Genomic DNA, 22701 nt, shown 5'->3' with positions numbered 1-22701 from the left:
TACACATGCCTTGCTACAAGACTTCTAACCCTGCTGGATCAACATCTGCATTCCTGTATTATTATTTGCAGTCTGTTTCCACCCCTGCCTGATTACTACGTTTTGGTATGTTATTTTCCCCCTGCTTGGTTTAAACCCGGATTTCTTCATGTTTATTTCACCTCTGTAATTAACCTGGACTATACATATATTCAAGCATAATCATCCTCCCTGTTTCTATAACAAGCCATTACAATTATCTGGGAATATTGTGTTCTGTTCCATGTTAATCAAGGATCCAGTTTCTGTATGCTGATATTTTACTGGTTCTTTTCTACAATAAACCTTGTTTTAATTTTCACCTGGCTTCAGCTGACCTCATTTCAGGTATGCACACACAGAGAAACCTAGTAATCCTAACAGTTTGTACTCTGGTTCTCAACGTTTCTTTTAAACCTTCCATTAATACGGACACCGCTACCTCTCTATGATGCACATTATTCTTAATGTCTTCGATCCCAGTATATCTAGCCATTTCCTGCAGTGCTCGGTGGAAATAGTCAGAAGCAGTTTCACCTTCTTTTTGTCTAATGGAGAAAATTTTCTTCCACTTGACAACAGTTGGGAAATAGATTCCTAATTGCAGATTGATTTGTCGTACATTCTCCTGATTGTATTCCTCAGTGAGAGGTACTTCTGCGTCTAACTTACAATCAGTGATGAATTTCGCAGGGTCAATATTGGAGGGTAGACATACTCGTAGCACTGTTTGCCAATCTTTGTTTGTGGGTTCGGCGGCGTTACCTAGTTCTTTAATAAACCTTTGACATGCGGCTAGATCTCTCCTGGGATCGGGAAATTCAGACATAATTGTCCTTAATTCTGTCCGGGACCAGGGACAATGCATTGCAATGTTCCTGACGGGAGTGACTCCCAGAGCGTCAGTCTTTCCATTTGGGACTACAATCACCCTGACAGGATTAAGTTCAATTACATCACTCTGGGTTGATTCTACAATGTGAGGTGCAATTGTCTGTGCATAATGTACAATACCGTACTTACCTGTGGACACGACCTCACCTGACCCTCCGTTAGGGGGCTTTACTACTGCCCTTACCGATTGGGCCGTGCCCACCTGGGTGTTTTGTATGGTGGCTGCTGGAGAAAGTGCCGACATCGTGCTGGGCTCACTTTCTTGCTTGTAATCCTGAGGGAAGTTTAACATGGGGTGCAACTTGCACAGGTTAGAATTTATACATTTATCAGTTTTACTCCTATCGTCATTAATACATTTATTACATTTATTCTTATTGTCATTAATACATTTATTAAGTGCACTATTATCATCATATACCAGTATGCCATTCTCTGTAGCCATCATCTCTCCTGTAATGTACGGTGGTTGTGCAGTTGCCATCAGTTTCCTGCTAGGGTTGGAACCAGCTGTGTAAGCTAATTCCCTCTGCATATCACTCTCTCGTTTCCATAAATGTAAACAGTTTGTGTGTCTGATCCTCTGTTTTTGGGATTTTATGAGACAGATCCTAAGCCTTAGATTATGCAATACCTCTGAGTCAAAACTACCTATCCCAGGAAATGGTGCTTTATCCCCCACAGTCATTCGTGTCCATTCATCACAAAAGGTCTCAGTGTGGGGACCATACTTCCCCCACATTACTAACCGAGCTGACACCCGGGGTCTGAGCTCTGCAGTCTGAACCCTGACTGCTAAACGTCCCTGTGTTGTGCACTTGGCTTCCATTGTGGACCTTTTTTAACACAGAAAAACTTCCTAAAATGCACCAAACACAGTAGTCTACGGTGGAAATCCTTAAAGCTCCTCCACTGAACTTCTTCTGCTCCGAGTATCCCCGGTCCGCCTTCTAGCAGATACGTGTAGCCGTTGCAGGCCCTACCTCTCAAGATTTTCCTGAGAGATCGGCGACAATTCCCTAAACCTTTACTTTACACAAATCACGCTTGCATGTGCTCTCTACAACGCGTATGATGACAAGATTTACGCACAAATATGCAAAACCTCGTATCACGTTGCGTCACGTGTTGCCCATACAACCGTGCGGTCCAATCGTACCGCTTATAGACACTTGTTATCTATAAATGGTAGGATCACTGGAGTCTCCCTACTGTGCTCCAAAACAGCCGGAGCGTAATACCACGAAAACTTTTATCACACTCCGTCGCACGTGTACACCTGGACCGTGCTCACCACGTTTTCACCTAGACCGTGCTTCACCAAGCTTCACCAAGATCACCAAGACCACCAAGCGGGGTTCAATACACTCATACCTTTTTCAGCCCACACTATCATTCTATAGTTTTCTGATCAGAAAAATCCTTTCCTGTTAACTGATAGCTTTCCCCAGAGGTAATACAGAAAAAAAGTTTTTTTAAACTAAATATTGGATACTGATCAATTTGTGCTATTATCGCGTGGCTACCGTCTCGCCTAAACTGAAACAGTGCTATTGTGTGATTTGTATTTAGTGGGCGTACCTGTATGTACGTTGCGTAAAATACGCCACGTGTGTAGGCCTTTGCGTTGCATACGCAGTCCCGCACCCTGTCCGGGACACGTGTACAAAGGCCGGATACGCCCGGAGTAACACAAATAACACGCTTCTATAAATGTAAACGATATTCAACTATAATCGCTTACTAACACCACACAGTATCTCCTGTATAAACCTTTATAACTGGGTCAGGCTGCGTGTGTGTTTTACATGTACTCCCTTAAATATTACTCTATATTTTTAACTAAATAGCAACAAATCTCTCAGCACGGGTCAAAATGTATCTAGTAATCAATGCTAATGGCAACAAGCGAATAGATATGCAGAGTACACAAATAAAATACAGGTGTGTTACGTGTGTTGCGTGCGCAATTGGCACCAAACAGAAATTTAACAGCTTTTAAAACAATAGCTTTACGTTCTTACCTTTCGGATCCCACCAGCATCCCTTCAAACCAAGCGGAGCAGACGCTTATCTAATCAGCACTAATGTATCCCCGACCACAAAACGGCTAACAGGGGATACTACCTTCCCGCCCTTTGCTGATAGATAAAAGTCTGCCTTGTCCTGCTCGGCTGCGGATATGAGGAGAACCGGACGAGCTCCCAATTGATAATGTCAATTATTATCTTTAAACATAAAGCTATACACTATTACCGTGGAGCCGCTATGTCCGCTAGACCACGTGCACGTGCTACGCACTTTGTACGCTATTTGCGTACAGAGTCCCGCACGTGGTACACACTTGGCGTACACACGCTGCGCTGAGTGTACGGAATACACACAGCGGGCGCACACACAGTTGATAACCCATAAACCTTGTTAATAAAACACAATAAGAATATGCTTATACTCTAAACCTTAGTAGTCAAATACTGTAATGATGTAACGCTTAAAAACCTTAACAATGTGTATGCTGTTTGAGCGATTGAGACGCTAAGAGAGCCCTTTGCAGGAAAGTGAAAACACAACACCGGGTTTGGTTAAAACCACAGCAGCTCTAACACTGCCGTGGATTATTCAGAGAAAAATAAGAATTTACTTACCGATAATTCTATTTCTCGTAGTCCGTAGTGGATGCTGGGAACTCCGTAAGGACCATGGGGAATAGCGGCTCCGCAGGAGACTGGGCACAAAAGTAAAGCTTTAGGACTACCTGGTGTGCACTGGCTCCTCCCCCTATGACCCTCCTCCAAGCCTCAGTTAGGATACTGTGCCCGGACGAGCGTACACAATAAGGAAGGATATTGAATCCCGGGTAAGACTCATACCAGCCACACCAATCACACCGTACAACCTGTGATCTGAACCCAGTTAACAGCATGATAACAGAGGAGCCTCTGAAAAGATGGCTCACAACAATAATAACCCGATTTTTGTAACAATAACTATGTACAAGTATTGCAGACAATCCGCACTTGGGATGGGCGCCCAGCATCCACTACGGACTACGAGAAATAGAATTATCGGTAAGTAAATTCTTATTTTCTCTGACGTCCTAGTGGATGCTGGGAACTCCGTAAGGACCATGGGGATTATACCAAAGCTCCCAAACGGGCGGGAGAGTGCGGATGACTCTGCAGCACCGAATGAGAGAACTCCAGGTCCTCCTCAGCCAGGGTATCAAATTTGTAGAATTTAGCAAACGTGTTTGCCCCTGACCAAGTAGCTGCTCGGCAAAGTTGTAACGCCGAGACCCCTCGGGCAGCCGCCCAAGATGAGCCCACCTTCCTTGTGGAATGGGTTTTTACAGATTTTGGCTGTGGCAGGCCTGCCAGAGAATGTGCAAGCTGAATTGTACTACAAATCCAACGAGCAATAGTCTGCTTAGAAGCAGGAGCACCCAGCTTGTTGGGTGCATACAGGATAAACAGCGAGTCAGATTTCCTGACTCCAGCCGTCCTGGAAACACATATTTTCAAGGCCCTGACTACGTCCAACAACTTGGAGTCCTCCAAGTCACTAGTAGCCGCAGGTACCACAATAGGTTGGTTCAGATGAAACACTGAAACCACCTTAGGGAGAAAATGAGGACGAGTCCTCAATTCCGCCCTGTCTGAATGGAAGATCAGATAAGGGCTTTTACAGGATAAAGCCCCCAATTCTGACACGCGCCTGGCCGAGGCCAGGGCCAACAACATGACCACTTTCCATGTGAGATATTTTAACTCCACAGATTCAAGTGGTTCAAACCAATGTGACTTTAGGAACCCCAAAAGTACATTGAGATCCCAGGTGCCACTGGAGGCACAAAAGGAGGCTGTATATGCAGTACCCCTTTTACAAACGTCTGAACTTCAGGCAGTGAAGCCGGTTCTTTCTGGAAGAAAATTGACAGGGCCGAAATTTGAACCTTAATGGACCCCAATTTTAGGCCCATAGACACTCCTGTTTACAGGAAATGCAGGAATCGACCTAGTTGAAATTCCTCCATCGGGGCCTTACTGGCCTCGCACCACGCAACATATTTTCGCCAAATGCGGTGATAATGCTTTGCGGTTACATCCTTCCTGGCTTGATCAGGGTAGGGATGACTTCATCCGGAATGCCTTTTTCCTTCAGGATCCGGCGTTCAACCGCCCTGCCGTCAAACGCAGCCGCGGTAAGTCTTGGAATAGACAGGGTCCTTGCTGGAGCAGGTCCCTTCTTAGAGGTAGAGGCCACGGGTCCTCCGTGAGCATCTCTTGAAGTTCCGGGTACCAAGTCCTTCTTGGCCAATCCGGAGCCACAAGTATAGTTCTTACTCCCCTCCGTCTTATAATTCTCAGTACTTTTGGTATGAGAGGAAGAGGAGGGAACACATACACTGACTGGTACACCCACGGTGTTACCAGAGCGTCCACAGCTATTGCCTGAGGGTCCCTTGACCTGGCGCAATACCTGTCCAATTTTTTGTTTAGGCGGGACGCCATCATGTCCACCTTTGGTTTTTCCCAATGGTTTACAATCATGTGGAAGACTTCTGGGTGAAGTCCCCACTCTCCCGGGTGGAGGTCGTGCCTGCTGAAGTCTCCAGGCTTAACCACAAGCCCTGGAAATTTCTTCCCTGTGTGACTGCTCCCCAGCCTCGCAGGCTGGCATCCGTGGTCACCAGGACCCAGTCCTGAATGCCGAATCTGCGGCCCTCTAGAAGATGAGCACTCTGCAACCACCACAGGAGAGACACCCTTGTCTTTGGTGACAGGGTTATCCGCTGATGCATCTGAAGATGCGATCCGGACCATTTGTCCAGCAGGTCCCACTGGAAAGTTCTTGCGTGGAATCTGCCGAATGGAATTGCTTCGTAGGAAGCCACCATTTTTCCCAGGACCCTTGTGCACTGATGCACTGACACTTGGCCTGGTTTTAGGAGGTTTCTGACTAGTTCGGATAACTCCCTGGCTTTCTCCTCCGGGAGAAAACACCTTTTTCTGGACTGTGTCCAGGATCATCCCTAGGAATAGAAGGCGTGTCGTCGGGATCAGCTGCGATTTTGTAATATTGAGAATCCAACCGTGCTGCCGCAGCACTATCTGAGATAGTGCTACCCCGACTTCCAACTGTTCCCTGGATCTTGCCCTTATCAGGAGATCGTCCAAGTAAGGGATAACTAAAACTCCCTTCTTTCGAAGGAGTATCATCATTTCGGCCATTACCTTGGTAAAGACCCGGGGTGCCGTGGACAATCCAAACGGCAGCGTCTGAAACTGATAGTGACAGTTCTGTACCACAAACCTGAGGTACCCTTGGAGAAGGGTAAATTGGGACATGTAGGTAAGCATCTTTGATGTCCAGAGAGACCATATAGTCCCCTTCTTCCAGGTTTGCAATCACTGCTCTGAGTGACTCCATCTTGAATTTGAACCTTTGTATGTAAGTGTTCAAGGATTTTAGATTTAAAATTGGTCTCACCGAGCCGTCCGGCTTCGGTACCACAAATAGTGTGGAATAGTACCCCTTTCCCTGTTGCAGGAGGGGTACCTTGATTATCACCTGCTGGGAATACAGCCTGTGAATGGCTTGCAATACTGCCTCCCTGTCTGAGGGAGACGTCGGTAAAGCAGACTTTATGAAACGGCGAGGGGGAGACGTCTCGAATTTCTTGAGACGGGCCCCCACCGTGCCTGAGTCCGCTTGTAAAGCCCCAGCGTCATGCTGAGGACTTTGCGGAGGCGGGAGAGGGCTTTTGTTCCTGGGAACTGGCTGTTTGCTGCAGCCTTTTTCCTCTCCCTCTGCCACGGGGCAGAAATGAGGCGCCTTTTGCCCGCTTGCCCTTATGGGGCCGAAAGGACTGCGCCTGATAATACGGCGTCTTCTTAGGTTGAGAAGCTACCTGGGGTAAAAATGTGGATTTTCCAGCAGTTGCCGTGGCTACCATAGACCTACCCCAAATAACTCCTCCCCCTTATAAGGCAATACTTCCATGTGCCTTTTAGAATCCGCATCACCTGACCACTGCCGCGTCCATAAACCTCTTCTTGCAGAAATGGACAGCGCGCTAACTCTTGATGCCAGTCGGCAAATATCCCTCTGTGCATCACGCATATATAAAAATGCATCCTTCAAATGCTCTTATAGTCAGTAATATACTGTCCCTATCTAGGGTATCAATATTTTCAGTCAGGGAATCCGACCACGCCACGCCCGCACTGCACATCCAGGCTGAGGCGATTGCTGGTCGCAGTATAACACCCGTGTGAGTGTATATACATTTTAGGATATTCTCCTGCTTTCTATCGGCAGGTTCCTTTAGGGCGGCCGTATCAGGAGAGGGTAGTGCTACCTGTTTAGACAAGCGTGTGAGCGCTTTATCCACCCTAGGGGGTGTTTCCCAACGTGCCCTATCCTCTGGCGGGAAAGGGTACGATGCCAATAACCTTTTAGGAATTATCAGTTTTTTATCGGGGGAAACCCACGCCTCATCACACACTTCATTTAATTCCTCGGATACAGGAAAAACTACAGGCAGTTTTTTCTCACCAAACATAATACCCTTTTTAGTGGTACTTGTATTATCAGAGATATGCAATACATTTTTCATTGCTTCAATCATGTAACGTGTGGCCCTAGTGGAAGTCACGTTTGTCTCCTCATCATCGACACTGGAGTCAGTATCCGTGTCTGTGTCTGCCATTTGAGGTAACGGGCGTTTTAAAGCCCCTGATGGCGTTTGAGACCCCTGGACAGGCACAAGCTGAGTAGCCGGCTGTCTCATGTCGTCAACTGTCTGTCGTAAAGAGCTGACACTGTCACGCAATTCCTTCCATAAGCTCATCCACACAGGTGTCGACTCCCTAGGGGGTGACAAATCTATAATAGGCAATTGCTCCGCCTCCATCTCATTTTCCTCCTCTAACATGTCGACACAATCGTACCGACACACCGCACACACACAGGGAATGCTCTGATAGAGGACAGGACCCCACTAGCCCTTTGGGGAGACAGAGAGAGAGTATGCCAGCACACACCAGAGCGCTATATATAGACAGGAATACCACTATAAAATGTGCTTTTCCCTTTATAGCTGCTGTTAGTATTAAAACTGCGCCAAATTAGTGCCCCCCTCTCTTTTTTACCCTTTTCTTTAGTGCAGGACTGCAGGGGAGAGTCAGGGAGACGTCCTTCCAGCGGAGCTGTGATGGAAAATGGCGCCCGTGTGCTGAGGAGATAGGCTCCGCCCCCTTCTCGGCGGCCTTTTCTCCCGCTTTTTGGTGAGTTCTGGCAGGGGTTAAAATACATCCATATAGCCCTGGGGGTTATATGTGGTGTATTTATGCCAGCCAAGGTGTTTACATTGCTGCTCAGGGCGCCCCCCCCCCTAGCGCCCTGCACCCTCAGTGACCGAAGTGTGAAGTGTGCCTGAGTAACAATGGCGCACAGCTGCAGTGCTGTGCGCTACCTTGTTGAAGACTGATGTCTTCTGCCGCCGATTTTTCCGGACCTCTTCTTGCTTCTGGCTCTGTAAGGGGGCCGGCGGCGCGGCTCTGGGACCGAGCTCCGAGGCTGGGCCTGTGTTCGGTCCCTCTGGAGCTAATGGTGTCCAGTAGCCTAAGAAGCCCAAGCTACCACCACTTAGGTAGGTTCGCTTCTTCTCCCCTTAGTCCCTCGGTGCAGTGAGCCTGTTGCCAGCAGGTCTCACTGAAAATAAAAAACCTAAAACTAAACTTTCACTAAGAAGCTCAGGAGAGCCCCTAGTGTGCACCCTTCTCGGCCGGGCACAAAAATCTAACTGAGGCTTGGAGGAGGGTCATAGGGGGAGGAGCCAGTGCACACCAGGTAGTCCTAAAGCTTTACTTTTGTGCCCAGTCTCCTGCGGAGCCGCTATTCCCCATGGTCCTTACGGAGTTCCCAGCATCCACTAGGACGTCAGAGAAAAGGGGAAAACAGTACAAGTTATACACTACAAGCTAACACAGAAATCTAACATAATAACAGAGAATAAAATGAACAATGGCGAACAATGGCTACAGAGAATATACATACGTGGGGAATCTTTCGCAAGCGCGACCTGGAATCCAGTCCTCAGCTATTCAGGTAGAAAGCCTTCAGAGACATCATGCTGGCCAGGCAACAGTGGTCTTTATATACACAACATACATTCACAATACAATGGTACCTGTAATCTCATTGTTCATTGGACACAGGGATGTGTCTCTACATTACAGCAAAGGTCATAGTTGGATTTGAACAGGTGGGCTGTGTCTTTCCCCAACTGCTCTGGTGGGAGGTATCCTCAGGATTCCCGCCGCATGTGTAATTTACAGCAAATACAGTTAATGTTCATAATCTACTTCTGTACATAACTATACGCAGGAGCGAGCGATCCTTTCCTAACTAACATCGGAATGTTACCCTTAAAATACCCTACAGCTGGATACTAGACACCACCTTTCAAACTTTATCTGACCCTTCCTATCATGCAAAGAGGAATCTCTCTGTCCAGGAACAGTTTAAACTAATCATACTTGCTGACATGGTCTAGGGGAATATTAACTACAAAATGCACTATTTGGGTTAAATATGCTACGATCGAGTCGCACGCTACACGCTCACAAACTCCGCCGTAAATACACATCTTATGCGCACGAGACGCTGGAGCGTCCCCTACGCAACTTGCGGGTATGTGTACGCACGGGGGAACAGGTGCACGAGCAGCGCGCATGTGCATGAGGGGTTAGTACAAGGGGTATGCATCATGATATTTTTCGACTTTGACACAGTATATATATAGAGGAGGATGGGGGAAAGGCTCGGGCAATGTGTATAGCAGTATATACATAGACGAGGATGGGGAAAAGGCTTGGGGAGTGTGTATAACAGTATATACATAGAGGAGGATGGGGGAAAGGCTCGGGGAGTGTGTATTGCAGTATATACATAGAGGAGGATGGGGGGAAAGGCTCGGGGAGTGTGTATTGCAGTATATACATAGAGGAGGATGGGGGAAAGGCTCGGGGGGGTATATAACAGTATATACATAGAGGAGGATGGGGGGAAGGCTCGGGCAGTGTGTATAGCAGTATATACATAGAGGAGGATGGAGGGAAAGGCTCGGGGAGTGTGTATAGCAGTATATACATAGAGGAGGATGGGGGAAAGGCTCGGGGAGTGTGTATAGCAGTATATACATAGAGGATGGGGGAAAGGCTCGGGGAGTGTGTATAGCAGAATATACATAGAGGATGGGGGAAAGGCTCGGGGAGTGTGTATAGCAGTATATACATAGAGGATGGGGGGAACGCTTGGGGAGTGTGTATAGCAGTATATACATAGAGGATGGGGGGAAAGGATCGGGGAGTGTGTATAACAGTATATACATAGAGGAGTATAGGGGAAAGTATCTGGGACTGTATAGAGGAGTATATACATAGAGGAGGATGGGGAAAAGGCTCAGGGGGGGTGTATAACAGTATATACATAGAGGAGGATGGGGGGGACGCTCGGGGAGTGTGTATAGCAGTATATACATAGAGGAGGATGGGGGGGAGTCTCTGGGAGTGTGTATAGCAGTATATACATAGAGGAAGATGGGTGGAAAGGCTCGGGAATGTGTATAGCAGTATATACATAGAGGGGGGAAAGGCTCAGGGGTGTGTATAATAGTATATACATAGAGTAGGATGGGGGGAAAGGCTCGGGGAGTGTGTATAGCAGTATATACATAGAGGAGGATGGGGGGAAAGGCTCGGGGAGTGTGTATAGCAGTATATACATAGAGGATGGGGGGAAAGGCTCGGGCAATGTGTATAGCAGTATTTACATAGAGGATGGGGGAAAGGCTCAGGGGTGTGTATAACAGTATATACATAGAGGAGGATGGGGGGGAAAGGCTCGGGGACTGTGTATAGCAGTATATACATAGAGGAGGATGTGTGGAAAGGCTCGGGGAGTGTGTATTGCAGTATATACATAGAGGATGGGGGAAAGGCTCGGGGAGTGTGTATAGCAATATATACATAGAGGAGGATGGGGGGAGTCTCGGAGAGTGTGTATAGCAGTATATACATAGAGGAGGATGGGGGGAAAGGCTCGGGGAGTGTGTATAATAGTATATACATAGAGGAGGATGGGGGGGTAGTCGCGGGGAGTGTGTATAGCAGAATATTCATAGAGGAGGATGGAGGAAAGGCTCGGGGAGTGTATATAGCAGTATATACATAGATAGAGGATGGGGGAAAGGCTCTGGGAATGTGTATAGCAGTATATACATAGAGGAGGATGGGGAAAAGGCTCAGGTGTGTTTATAACAGTATATACATAGAGGAGGATGGGGGAAAGGCTCGGGGAGTGTGTATAGCAGTATATACATAGAGGATTATGGGGCAAAGGCTCAGGGAGGGTGTATAGCAGTATATACATAGAGGAGGATGGGGGAAAGGCTCGGGGAGTGTGTATAGCAGTATATACATAGAGGAGGATGGGGGGAAAGGTCAGGGGGGGGTGTATAACAGTATATACATAGATGAGGATGGGGAAAGGCTCGGGGAGTGTGTATAACAGTATATACATAGAGGAGGATGGGGGGGAAAAGGCTCGGGGAGGGTGTATAGCAGTATATACATAGAGGAGTAAGGGGCAAAGGCTCGGGGAGGGTGTATAGCAGTATATACATAGAGGAGGATGGGGGGGAAAGGCTCGGGGAGTGGGTATAACAGTATATACATAGAGGATGTGGGGGAAAGGCTCGGGGAGTGTGTATTGCAGTATATACATAGAGGAGGATGGGGGGAAAGGCTCGGGGAGTGTGTATTGCAGTATATACATAGAGGAGGATGGGGGAAAGGCTCGGGGGGGGTATATAACAGTATATACATAGAGGAGGATGGGGGGGAAGGCTCGGGCAGTGTGTATAGCAGTATATACATAGAGGAGGATGGAGGGAAAGGCTCGGGGAGTGTGTATAGCAGTATATACATAGAGGAGGATGGGGGAAAGGCTCGGGGAGTGTGTATAGCAGTATATACATAGAGGATGGGGGAAAGGCTCGGGGAGTGTGTATAGCAGAATATACATAGAGGATGGGGGAAAGGCTCGGGGAGTGTGTATAGCAGTATATACATAGAGGATGGGGGGAACGCTTGGGGAGTGTGTATAGCAGTATATACATAGAGGATGGGGGGAAAGGATCGGGGAGTGTGTATAACAGTATATACATAGAGGAGTATAGGGGAAAGTATCTGGGACTGTAAAGAGGAGTATATACATAGAGGAGGATGGGGAAAAGGCTCAGGGGGGGTGTATAACAGTATATACATAGAGGAGGATGGGGGGGACGCTCGGGGAGTGTGTATAGCAGTATATACATAGAGGAGGATGGGGGGGAGTCTCTGGGAGTGTGTATAGCAGTATATACATAGAGGAAGATGGGTGGAAAGGCTCGGGAATGTGTATAGCAGTATATACATAGAGGGGGGAAAGGCTCAGGGGTGTGTATAATAGTATATACATAGAGTAGGATGGGGGGAAAGGCTCGGGGAGTGTGTATAGCAGTATATACATAGAGGAGGATGGGGGGAAAGGCTCGGGGAGTGTGTATAGCAGTATATACATAGAGGATGGGGGGAAAGGCTCGGGCAATGTGTATAGCAGTATTTACATAGAGGATGGGGGAAAGGCTCAGGGGTGTGTATAACAGTATATACATAGAGGAGGATGGGGGGAAAGGCTCGGGGACTGTGTATAGCAGTATATACATAGAGGAGGATGGGTGGAAAGGCTCGGGGAGTGTGTATTGCAGTATATACATAGAGGATGGGGGAAAGGCTCGGGGAGTGTGTATAGCAATATATACATAGAGGAGGATGGGGGGAGTCTCGGAGAGTGTGTATAGCAGTATATACATAGAGGAGGATGGGGGGAAAGGCTCGGGGAGTGTGTATAATAGTATATACATAGAGGAGGATGGGGGGGGTAGTCGCGGGGAGTGTGTATAGCAGAATATTCATAGAGGAGGATGGAGGAAAGGCTCGGGGAGTGTATATAGCAGTATATACATAGATAGAGGATGGGGGAAAGGCTCTGGGAATGTGTATAGCAGTATATACATAGAGGAGGATGGGGAAAAGGCTCAGGTGTGTTTATAACAGTATATACATAGAGGAGGATGGGGGAAAGGCTCGGGGAGTGTGTATAGCAGTATATACATAGAGGATTATGGGGCAAAGGCTCAGGGAGGGTGTATAGCAGTATATACATAGAGGAGGATGGGGGGGAAAGGCTCGGGGACTGTGTATAGCAGTATATACATAGAGGAGGATGGGTGGAAAGGCTCGGGGAGTGTGTATTGCAGTATATACATAGAGGATGGGGGAAAGGCTCGGGGAGTGTGTATAGCAATATATACATAGAGGAGGATGGGGGGAGTCTCGGAGAGTGTGTATAGCAGTATATACATAGAGGAGGATGGGGGGAAAGGCTCGGGGAGTGTGTATAATAGTATATACATAGAGGAGGATGGGGGGGTAGTCGCGGGGAGTGTGTATAGCAGAATATTCATAGAGGAGGATGGAGGAAAGGCTCGGGGAGTGTATATAGCAGTATATACATAGATAGAGGATGGGGGAAAGGCTCTGGGAATGTGTATAGCAGTATATACATAGAGGAGGATGGGGAAAAGGCTCAGGTGTGTTTATAACAGTATATACATAGAGGAGGATGGGGGAAAGGCTCGGGGAGTGTGTATAGCAGTATATACATAGAGGATTATGGGGCAAAGGCTCAGGGAGGGTGTATAGCAGTATATACATAGAGGAGGATGGGGGAAAGGCTCGGGGAGTGTGTATAGCAGTATATACATAGAGGAGGATGGGGGGAAAGGTCAGGGGGGGGGTGTATAACAGTATATACATAGATGAGGATGGGGAAAGGCTCGGGGAGTGTGTATAACAGTATATACATAGAGGAGGATGGGGGGGAAAAGGCTCGGGGAGGGTGTATAGCAGTATATACATAGAGGAGTATGGGGCAAAGGCTCGGGGAGGGTGTATAGCAGTATATACATAGAGGAGGATGGGGGGGAAAGGCTCGGGGAGTGGGTATAACAGTATATACATAGAGGATGTGGGGGAAAGGCTCGGGGAGTGTGTATTGCAGTATATACATAGAGGAGGATGGGGGGAAAGGCTCGGGGAGTGTGTATTGCAGTATATACATAGAGGAGGATGGGGGAAAGGCTCGGGGGGGTATATAACAGTATATACATAGAGGAGGATGGGAGGGAAGGCTCGGGCAGTGTGTATAGCAGTATATACATAGAGGAGGATGGAGGGAAAGGCTCGGGGAGTGTGTATAGCAGTATATACATAGAGGAGGATGGGGGAAAGGCTCGGGGAGTGTGTATAGCAGTATATACATAGAGGATGGGGGAAAGGCTCGGGGAGTGTGTATAGCAGAATATACATAGAGGATGGGGGAAAGGCTCGGGGAGTGTGTATAGCAGTATATACATAGAGGAGGATGGAGGAAAGGCTCGGGGAGTGTATATAGCAGTATATAATAAGATTTTACTTACCGATAAATCTATTTCTCGGAGTCCGTAGTGGATGCTGGGGTTCCTGAAAGGACCATGGGGAATAGCGGCTCCGCAGGAGACAGGGCACAAAAAGTAAAGCTTTTTCCGATCAGGTGGTGTGCACTGGCTCCTCCCCCTATGACCCTCCTCCAGACTCCAGTTAGGTACTGTGCCCGGACGAGCGTACACAATAAGGGAGGATTTTGAATCCCGGGTAAGACTCATACCAGCCACACCAATCACACCGTACAACTTGTGATCTAAACCCAGTTAACAGTATGATAACAGCGGAGCCTCTGAAAGATGGCTTCCTTCAACAATAACCCGAATTAGTTAACAATAACTATGTACAATTTATGCAGATAATCCGCACTTGGGATGGGCGCCCAGCATCCACTACGGACTCCGAGAAATAGATTTATCGGTAAGTAAAATCTTATTTTCTCTATCGTCCTAGTGGATGCTGGGGTTCCTGAAAGGACCATGGGGATTATACCAAAGCTCCCAAACGGGCGGGAGAGTGCGGATGACTCTGCAGCACCGAATGAGAGAACTCCAGGTCCTCCTTAGCCAGAGTATCAAATTTGTAAAATTTTACAAACGTGTTCTCCCCTGACCACGTAGCTGCTCGGCAAAGTTGTAATGCCGAGACCCCTCGGGCAGCCGCCCAAGATGAGCCCACCTTCCTTGTGGAGTGGGCCTTTACAGATTTAGGCTGTGGCAGGCCTGCCACAGAATGTGCAAGTTGGATTGTGCTACAGATCCAACGAGCAATCGTCTGCTTAGACGCCGGAGCACCCATCTTGTTGGGTGCATACAATATAAACAACGAGTCAGATTTTCTGACTCCAGCTGTCCTTGCAATATATATTTTTAATGCTCTGACAACGTCCAGTAACTTGGAGTCCTCCAAGTCACTTGTAGCCGCAGGCACTACAATAGGCTGGTTCAGATGAAATGCTGACACCACCTTAGGGAGAAAATGCGGACGAGTCCGCAGTTCTGCCCTGTCCGAATGGAAAATCAGATATGGGCTTTTGTAAGATAAAGCTGCCAATTCTGACACTCTCCTGGCAGAAGCCAGGGCTATAAGCATGGTCACTTTCCATGTGAGATATTTCAAATCCACCTTTTTTAGTGGTTCAAACCAATGAGATTTTAGGAAATCCAAAACCACATTGAGATCCCACGGTGCCACTGGAGGCACCACAGGAGGCTGTATATGCAGCACTCCCTTAACAAAGGTCTGGACTTCAGGGACTGAAGCCAATTCTTTTTGAAAGAAAATCGACAGGGCCGAAATTTGAACCTTAATAGATCCCAATTTGAGACCCATTGACAATCCTGATTGCAGGAAATGTAGGAATCGACCCAGTTGAAATTCCTCCGTCGGAGCACTCCGATCTTCGCACCACGCAACATATTTTCGCCAAATTCGGTGATAATGTTGCACGGTTACTTCCTTCCTTGCTTTAATCAAAGTAGGAATGACTTCTTCCGGCATGCCTTTTTCCTTTAGGATCCGGCGTTCAACCGCCATGCCGTCAAACGCAGCCGCGGTAAGTCTTGAAACAGACAGGGACCCTGCTGAAGCAAGTCCCTCCTTAGAGGTAGAGGCCACGGATCTTCCGTGATCATCTCTTGAAGTTCCGGGTACCAAGTCCTTCTTGGCCAATCCGGAACCACTAGTATCGTTCTTACGCCTCTTTGCCGTATAATTTTCAATACTTTTGGTATGAGAGGCAGAGGAGGAAACACATACACCGACTGGTACACCCAAGGCGTTACCAGCGCGTCCACAGCTATTGCCTGCGGATCTCTTGACCTGGCGCAATACCTGTCCAGTTTTTTGTTGAGGCGAGACGCCATCATGTCCACCATTGGTCTTTCCCAACGGGTTACCAGCATGTGGAAGACTTCTGGATGAAGTCCCCACTCTCCCGGGTGAAGATCGTGTCTGCTGAGGAAGTCTGCTTCCCAGTTGTCCACTCCCGGGATGAACACTGCTGACAGTGCTATCACATGATTCTCTGCCCAGCGAAGAATCCTTGCAGCTTCTGCCATTGCACTCCTGCTTCTTGTGCCGCCCTGTCTGTTCACATGGGCGACTGCCGTGATGTTGTCCGACTGGATCAACACCGGTTTTCCCTGAAGCAGAGGTTCTGCCTGGCTTAGAGCATTGTATATTGCTCTTAGTTCCAGAATGTTTATGTGAAGAGACGTTTCCAGGCTCGTCCATACTCCCTGGAAGTTTCTTCCTTGTGTGACTGCTCCCCAGCCTCTCAGGCTGGCGTCCATGGTCACCAGGATCCAATCCTGTATGCCGAATCTGCGGCCCTCCAATAGATGAGCACTCTGCAACCACCACAGAAGAGACACCCTTGTCCTTGGAGACAGGGTTATCCGCAGGTGCATCTGAAGATGCGACCCTGACCATTTGTTCAACAGATCCCTTTGGAAAATTCTTGCGTGGAATCTGCCGAATGGAATTGCTTCGTAAGAAGCCACCATTTTTCCCAGGACTCTTGTGCATTGATGTACAGACACCTTTCCTGGTTTTAGGAGGTTCCTGACAAGCTCGGATAACTCCTTGGCTTTTTCCTCCGGGAGAAAAACCTTTTTCTGAACCGTGTCCAGAATCATCCCTAGGAACAGCAGACGAGTTGTCGGCATTAACTGGGATTTTGGAATATTCAGAATCCACCCGTGCTGTTTTAGCACTTCCTGAGACAGTGCTAATCCCATCTCTAGCTGTTCTCTGGACCTCGCCCTTATTAGGAGATCGTCCAAGTATGGGATAATTAATACGCCTTTTCTTCGAAGAAGAATCATCATCTCGGCCATTACCTTTGTAAAGATCCGAGGTGCCGTGGACAATCCGAACGGCAGCGTCTGAAACTGATAGTGACAGTTTTGTACAACGAACCTGAGGTACCCCTGGTGTGAGGGGTAAATTGGAACGTGGAGATACGCATCCTTGATGTCCAAGGATACCATAAAGTCCCCCTCTTCCAGGTTCGCTATCACTGCTCTGAGTGACTCCATTTTGAACTTGAACTTCTTTATGTACAGGTTCAAGGACTTCAGATTTAGAATAGGCCTTACCGAGCCATCCGGCTTCGGTACCACAAAAAGAGTGGAATAATACCCCTTCCCTTGTTGCAGAAGAGGTACCTTGACTATCACCTGCTGAGAGTACAGCTTGTGAATGGCTTCCAACACCGTCTCCCTTTCGGAGGGGGACGTTGGTAAAGCAGACTTCAGGAAACGGCGAGGTGGATCTGTCTCTAATTCCAACCTGTATCCCTGAGATATTATCTGCAGGATCCAGGGATCTACTTGCGAGTGAGCCCACTGCGCGCTGTAATTTTTGAGACGACCCCCCACGGTCCCCGAGTCCGCTTGAGAAGCCCCAGCGTCATGCTGAGGCTTTTGTAGAAGCCGGGGAGGGCTTCTGATCCTGGGAAGGAGCTGCGTGTTGCTGTCTCTTCCCTCGACCTTTGCCTCGTGGCAGATATGAATAGCCCTTTGCTCTCTTATTTTTAAAGGAACGAAAGGGCTGCGGTTGAAAAGTCGGTGCCTTTTTCTGTTGGGGAGTGACTTGAGGTAGAAAGGTGGATTTCCCGGCTGTAGCCGTGGCCACCAAATCTGATAGACCGACTCCAAATAACTCCTCCCCTTTATACGGCAAAACTTCCATATGCCGTTTTGAATCCGCATCGCCTGTCCACTGTCGCGTCCATAAAGCTCTTCTGGCCGAAATGGACATAGCACTTACCCGTGATGCCAGTGTGCATATATCCCTCTGTGCATCACGCATATAAAGAAATGCATCCTTTATTTGTTCTAACGACAGTAAAATATTGTCCCTGTCCAGGGTATCAATATTTTCAATCAGGGATTCTGACCAAACTACCCCCGCACTGCCCATCCAGGCAGTCGCTACAGCTGGTCGTAGTATAACACCTGCATGTGTGTATATACTTTTTTGGATATTTTCCATCCTCCTATCTGATGGATCTTTAAGTGCGGCCGTCTCAGGAGAGGGTAACGCCACTTGTTTAGATAAGCGTGTTAGCGCCTTGTCCACCCTAGGAGGTGTTTCCCAGCGCTCCCTAACCTCTGGCGGGAAAGGGTATAATGCCAATAATTTCTTTGAAATTATCAGCTTTTTATCAGGGGCAACCCACGCTTCATTACACACGTCATTTAGTTCTTCTGATTCAGGAAAAACTATAGGTAGTTTTTTCATACCCCACATAATACCCTGTTTAGTGGTACCTGTAGTATCAGCTAAATGTAACGCCTCCTTCATTGCCAAAATCATATAACGTGTGGCCCTACTGGAAAATACGGTTGATTCGTCACCGTCACCACTGGAGTCATCGCCTGTGTCTGGGTCTGTGTCGACCGACTGAGGCAAAGGGCGTTTCACAGCCCCTGACGGTGTTTGAGTCGCCTGGACAGGCACTAATTGATTGTCCGGCCGTCTCATGTCGTCAAACGACTGCTTTAGCGTGTTGACACTATCCCGTAGTTCCATAAATAAAGGCATCCATTCTGGTGTCGACTCCCTAGGGGGTGACATCCTCATATTTGGCAATTGCTCCGCCTCCACACCAATATCGTCCTCATACATGTCGACACACACGTACCGACACACAGCAGACACACAGGGAATGCTCCTAACGAAGACAGGACCCACTAGCCCTTTGGGGAGACAGAGGGAGAGTTTGCCAGCACACACCAAAAGCGCTATATATATATCAGGGATAGCCTTATAATAAGTGCTCCCTTATAGCTGCTTTGTTATATCAAAATATCGCCATAAATGTGCCCCCCCCTCTCTGTTTTACCCTGTTTCTGTAGTGCAGTGCAGGGGAGAGACTTGGGAGCCGTCCTGACCAGCGGAGCTGTGAGAGGAAATGGCGCCGTGTGCTGAGGAGATAGGCCCCGCCCCTTTTCCGGCGGGCTCGTCTCCCGCTATTTAGAAAAATTAGGCAGGGGTTAAATATCTCCATATAGCCTCTAGGGCTATATGTGAGGTATTTTTAGCCTTTATAGGTACTCATTTGCCTCCCAGGGCGCCCCCCTCCCAGCGCCCTGCACCCTCAGTGACTGCCGTGTGAAGTGCTAAACTTTCTCTAAGCAGCTCTTTAGGAGAGCCACCTAGATTGCACCCTTCTCGGCCGGGCACAAAAATCTAACAGGAGTCTGGAGGAGGGTCATAGGGGGAGGAGCCAGTGCACACCACCTGATCGGAAAAAGCTTTACTTTTTGTGCCCTGTCTCCTGCGGAGCCGCTATTCCCCATGGTCCTTTCAGGAACCCCAGCATCCACTAGGACGATAGAGAAACATAGATAGAGGATGGGGGAAAGGCTCTGGGAATGTGTATAGCAGTATATACATAGAGGAGGATGGGGAAAAGGCTCAGGTGTGTTTATAACAGTATATACATAGAGGAGGATGGGGGGAACGCTTGGGGAGTGTGTATAGCAGTATATACATAGAGGATGGGGGGAAAGGATCGGGGAGTGTGTATAACAGTATATACATAGAGGAGTATAGGGGAAAGTATCTGGGACTGTATAGAGGAGTATATACATAGAGGAGGATGGGGAAAAGGCTCAGGGGGGGTGTATAACAGTATATACATAGAGGAGGATGGGGGGGACGCTCGGGGAGTGTGTATAGCAGTATATACATAGAGGAGGATGGGGGGGAGTCTCTGGGAGTGTGTATAGCAGTATATACATAGAGGAAGATGGGTGGAAAGGCTCGGGAATGTGTATAGCAGTATATACATAGAGGGGGGAAAGGCTCAGGGGTGTGTATAATAGTATATACATAGAGTAGGATGGGGGGAAAGGCTCGGGGAGTGTGTATAGCAGTATATACATAGAGGAGGATGGGGGGAAAGGCTCGGGGAGTGTGTATAGCAGTATATACATAGAGGATGGGGGGAAAGGCTCGGGCAATGTGTATAGCAGTATTTACATAGAGGATGGGGGAAAGGCTCAGGGGTGTGTATAACAGTATATACATAGAGGAGGATGGGGGGAAAGGCTCGGGGACTGTGTATAGCAGTATATACATAGAGGAGGATGGGTGGAAAGGCTCGGGGAGTGTGTATTGCAGTATATACATAGAGGATGGGGGAAAGGCTCGGGGAGTGTGTATAGCAATATATACATAGAGGAGGATGGGGGGAGTCTCGGAGAGTGTGTATAGCAGTATATACATAGAGGAGGATGGGGGGAAAGGCTCGGGGAGTGTGTATAATAGTATATACATAGAGGAGGATGGGGGGGTAGTCGCGGGGAGTGTGTATAGCAGAATATTCATAGAGGAGGATGGAGGAAAGGCTCGGGGAGTGTATATAGCAGTATATACATAGATAGAGGATGAGGGAAAGGCTCTGGGAATGTGTATAGCAGTATATACATAGAGGAGGATGGGGAAAAGGCTCAGGTGTGTTTATAACAGTATATACATAGAGGAGGATGGGGGAAAGGCTCGGGGAGTGTGTATAGCAGTATATACATAGAGGATTATGGGGCAAAGGCTCAGGGAGGGTGTATAGCAGTATATACATAGAGGAGGATGGGGGAAAGGCTCGGGGAGTGTGTATAGCAGTATATACATAGAGGAGGATGGGGGGAAAGGCTCAGGGGGGGTGTATAACAGTATATACATAGATGAGGATGGGGAAAGGCTCGGGGAGTGTGTATAACAGTATATACATAGAGGAGGATGGGGGGGAAAAGGCTCGGGGAGGGTGTATAGCAGTATATACATAGAGGAGTATGGGGCAAAGGCTCGGGGAGGGTGTATAGCAGTATATACATAGAGGAGGATGGGGGGGAAAGGCTCGGGGAGTGGGTATAACAGTATATACATAGAGGATGGGGGGGAAAGGCTCGGGGAGTGGGTGTAGCAGTATATACATAGAGGAGTATGGGGCAAAGGCTCGGGGAGGGTGTATAGCAGTATATACATAGAGGAGGATGGGGGGAAAGGCTCGGGGAGTGTGTATAGAAGTATATACATAGAGGAGGATGGGGGAAAGGCTCGGGGGGGGGTGTATAACAGTATATATATAGAGGAGGATGGGGGGAAGGCTCGGGGAGTGTGTATAACAGTATATACATAGAGGAGGATGGGGGGGAAGGCTCGGGGAGTGTGTATAGCAGTATATACATAGAGGAGGACGGGGGGAAAGGTTCGGGGAGGGTGTATAGCAGTATATACATAGACGAGGATGGAGGGAAAGGCTCGGGGAGTGTGTATCGCAGTATATACATAGAAGAGGATGGGGGAAAGGCTCGGGGAGTGGGTATAGCAGCAGTATATACATAGAGGAGGATGGGGGGAAGGCTCGGGGAGTGTGTATAGCAGTATATATATAGAGGAGGATGGGGGGAACGCTCGGGGAGTGTGTATAGCAGTATATACATAGAGGAGGGTGGGGGGAAAGGCTAGGGGAGTGTGTATAGCAGTATATACATAGAGGTGGGGGGAAAGGCTCGGGGAGTGTGTATAGCAGTATATACATAGAGGAGGATGGGGTGAAAGGCTAGGGGAGTGTGTATAGCAGTATATACATAGAGGATGGGGGGAAAGGCTCGGGGAGGGTGTATAGCAGTATATACATAGAGGAGGGTGGGGGGAAAGGCTCGGGGAGTGTGTATAGCAGTATATACATAGAGGAGGATGGGGTGAAAGGCTAGGGGAGTGTGTATAGCAGTATATACATAGAGGATGGGGGGAAAGGCTCGGGGAGGGTGTATGCAGTATATACATAGAGGAGGGTGGGGGAAAAGGCTAGGGGAGGGTGTATACTTATAGCAGTATATACATAGAGGGGGGAAAGGCTTGGGGAATCTGAGTGCCACACAGGCATACACAGCTGGGTAACAGTCCTCCCTCCCGCGTCGTCCCCTCAGTGTGCATTGGATGCTGTCTCCGGGCCCCGCCCGCGCTAGGAGCTGAGTGGCTGCGGGCAGGCCGGGGCGGGGTTCGGGGCTTGTTGTGACTGTGGGCTAGCGGCGGCGTGGCTGCGGTGCGGCAGTATAACACTGGCGGTGCATGGGCTCCGGAGCTGTGCGGTGATGGCGGCTGTAGTGCGGAGGGCGCTGCTCGGCTCACCCTGGAGAGCGGCCTCGGCCACGTACAGCACAGCCAAGGATGGCGGCTCTGC

General features: G+C 48.4%; 1 protein-coding gene across 1 annotated transcript in view; it reads left to right on the top strand.

Annotated features, from left to right (window-relative positions):
- The first annotated feature begins 22472 nt into the window (after nt 1-22472).
- LOC134948374 (5'-nucleotidase domain-containing protein 2-like) overlaps nt 22473-22701 on the top strand; it is an 81012-nt gene continuing 80783 nt past the window's right edge. Inside the window, exon 1 of the mRNA XM_063936307.1 lies at nt 22473-22701. This exon is cut by the window's right edge and continues 179 nt beyond it. Coding sequence (XP_063792377.1) covers nt 22613-22701 — 89 coding nt within the window. The 5' untranslated portion in view covers nt 22473-22612.

The sequence above is a fragment of the Pseudophryne corroboree genome, chromosome 8 (genome assembly GCF_028390025.1).
Source record: "Pseudophryne corroboree isolate aPseCor3 chromosome 8, aPseCor3.hap2, whole genome shotgun sequence".
Taxonomy (NCBI): Eukaryota; Metazoa; Chordata; class Amphibia; order Anura; family Myobatrachidae; genus Pseudophryne; species Pseudophryne corroboree.
This window is presented reverse-complemented; position numbering and strand designations above follow the sequence as displayed.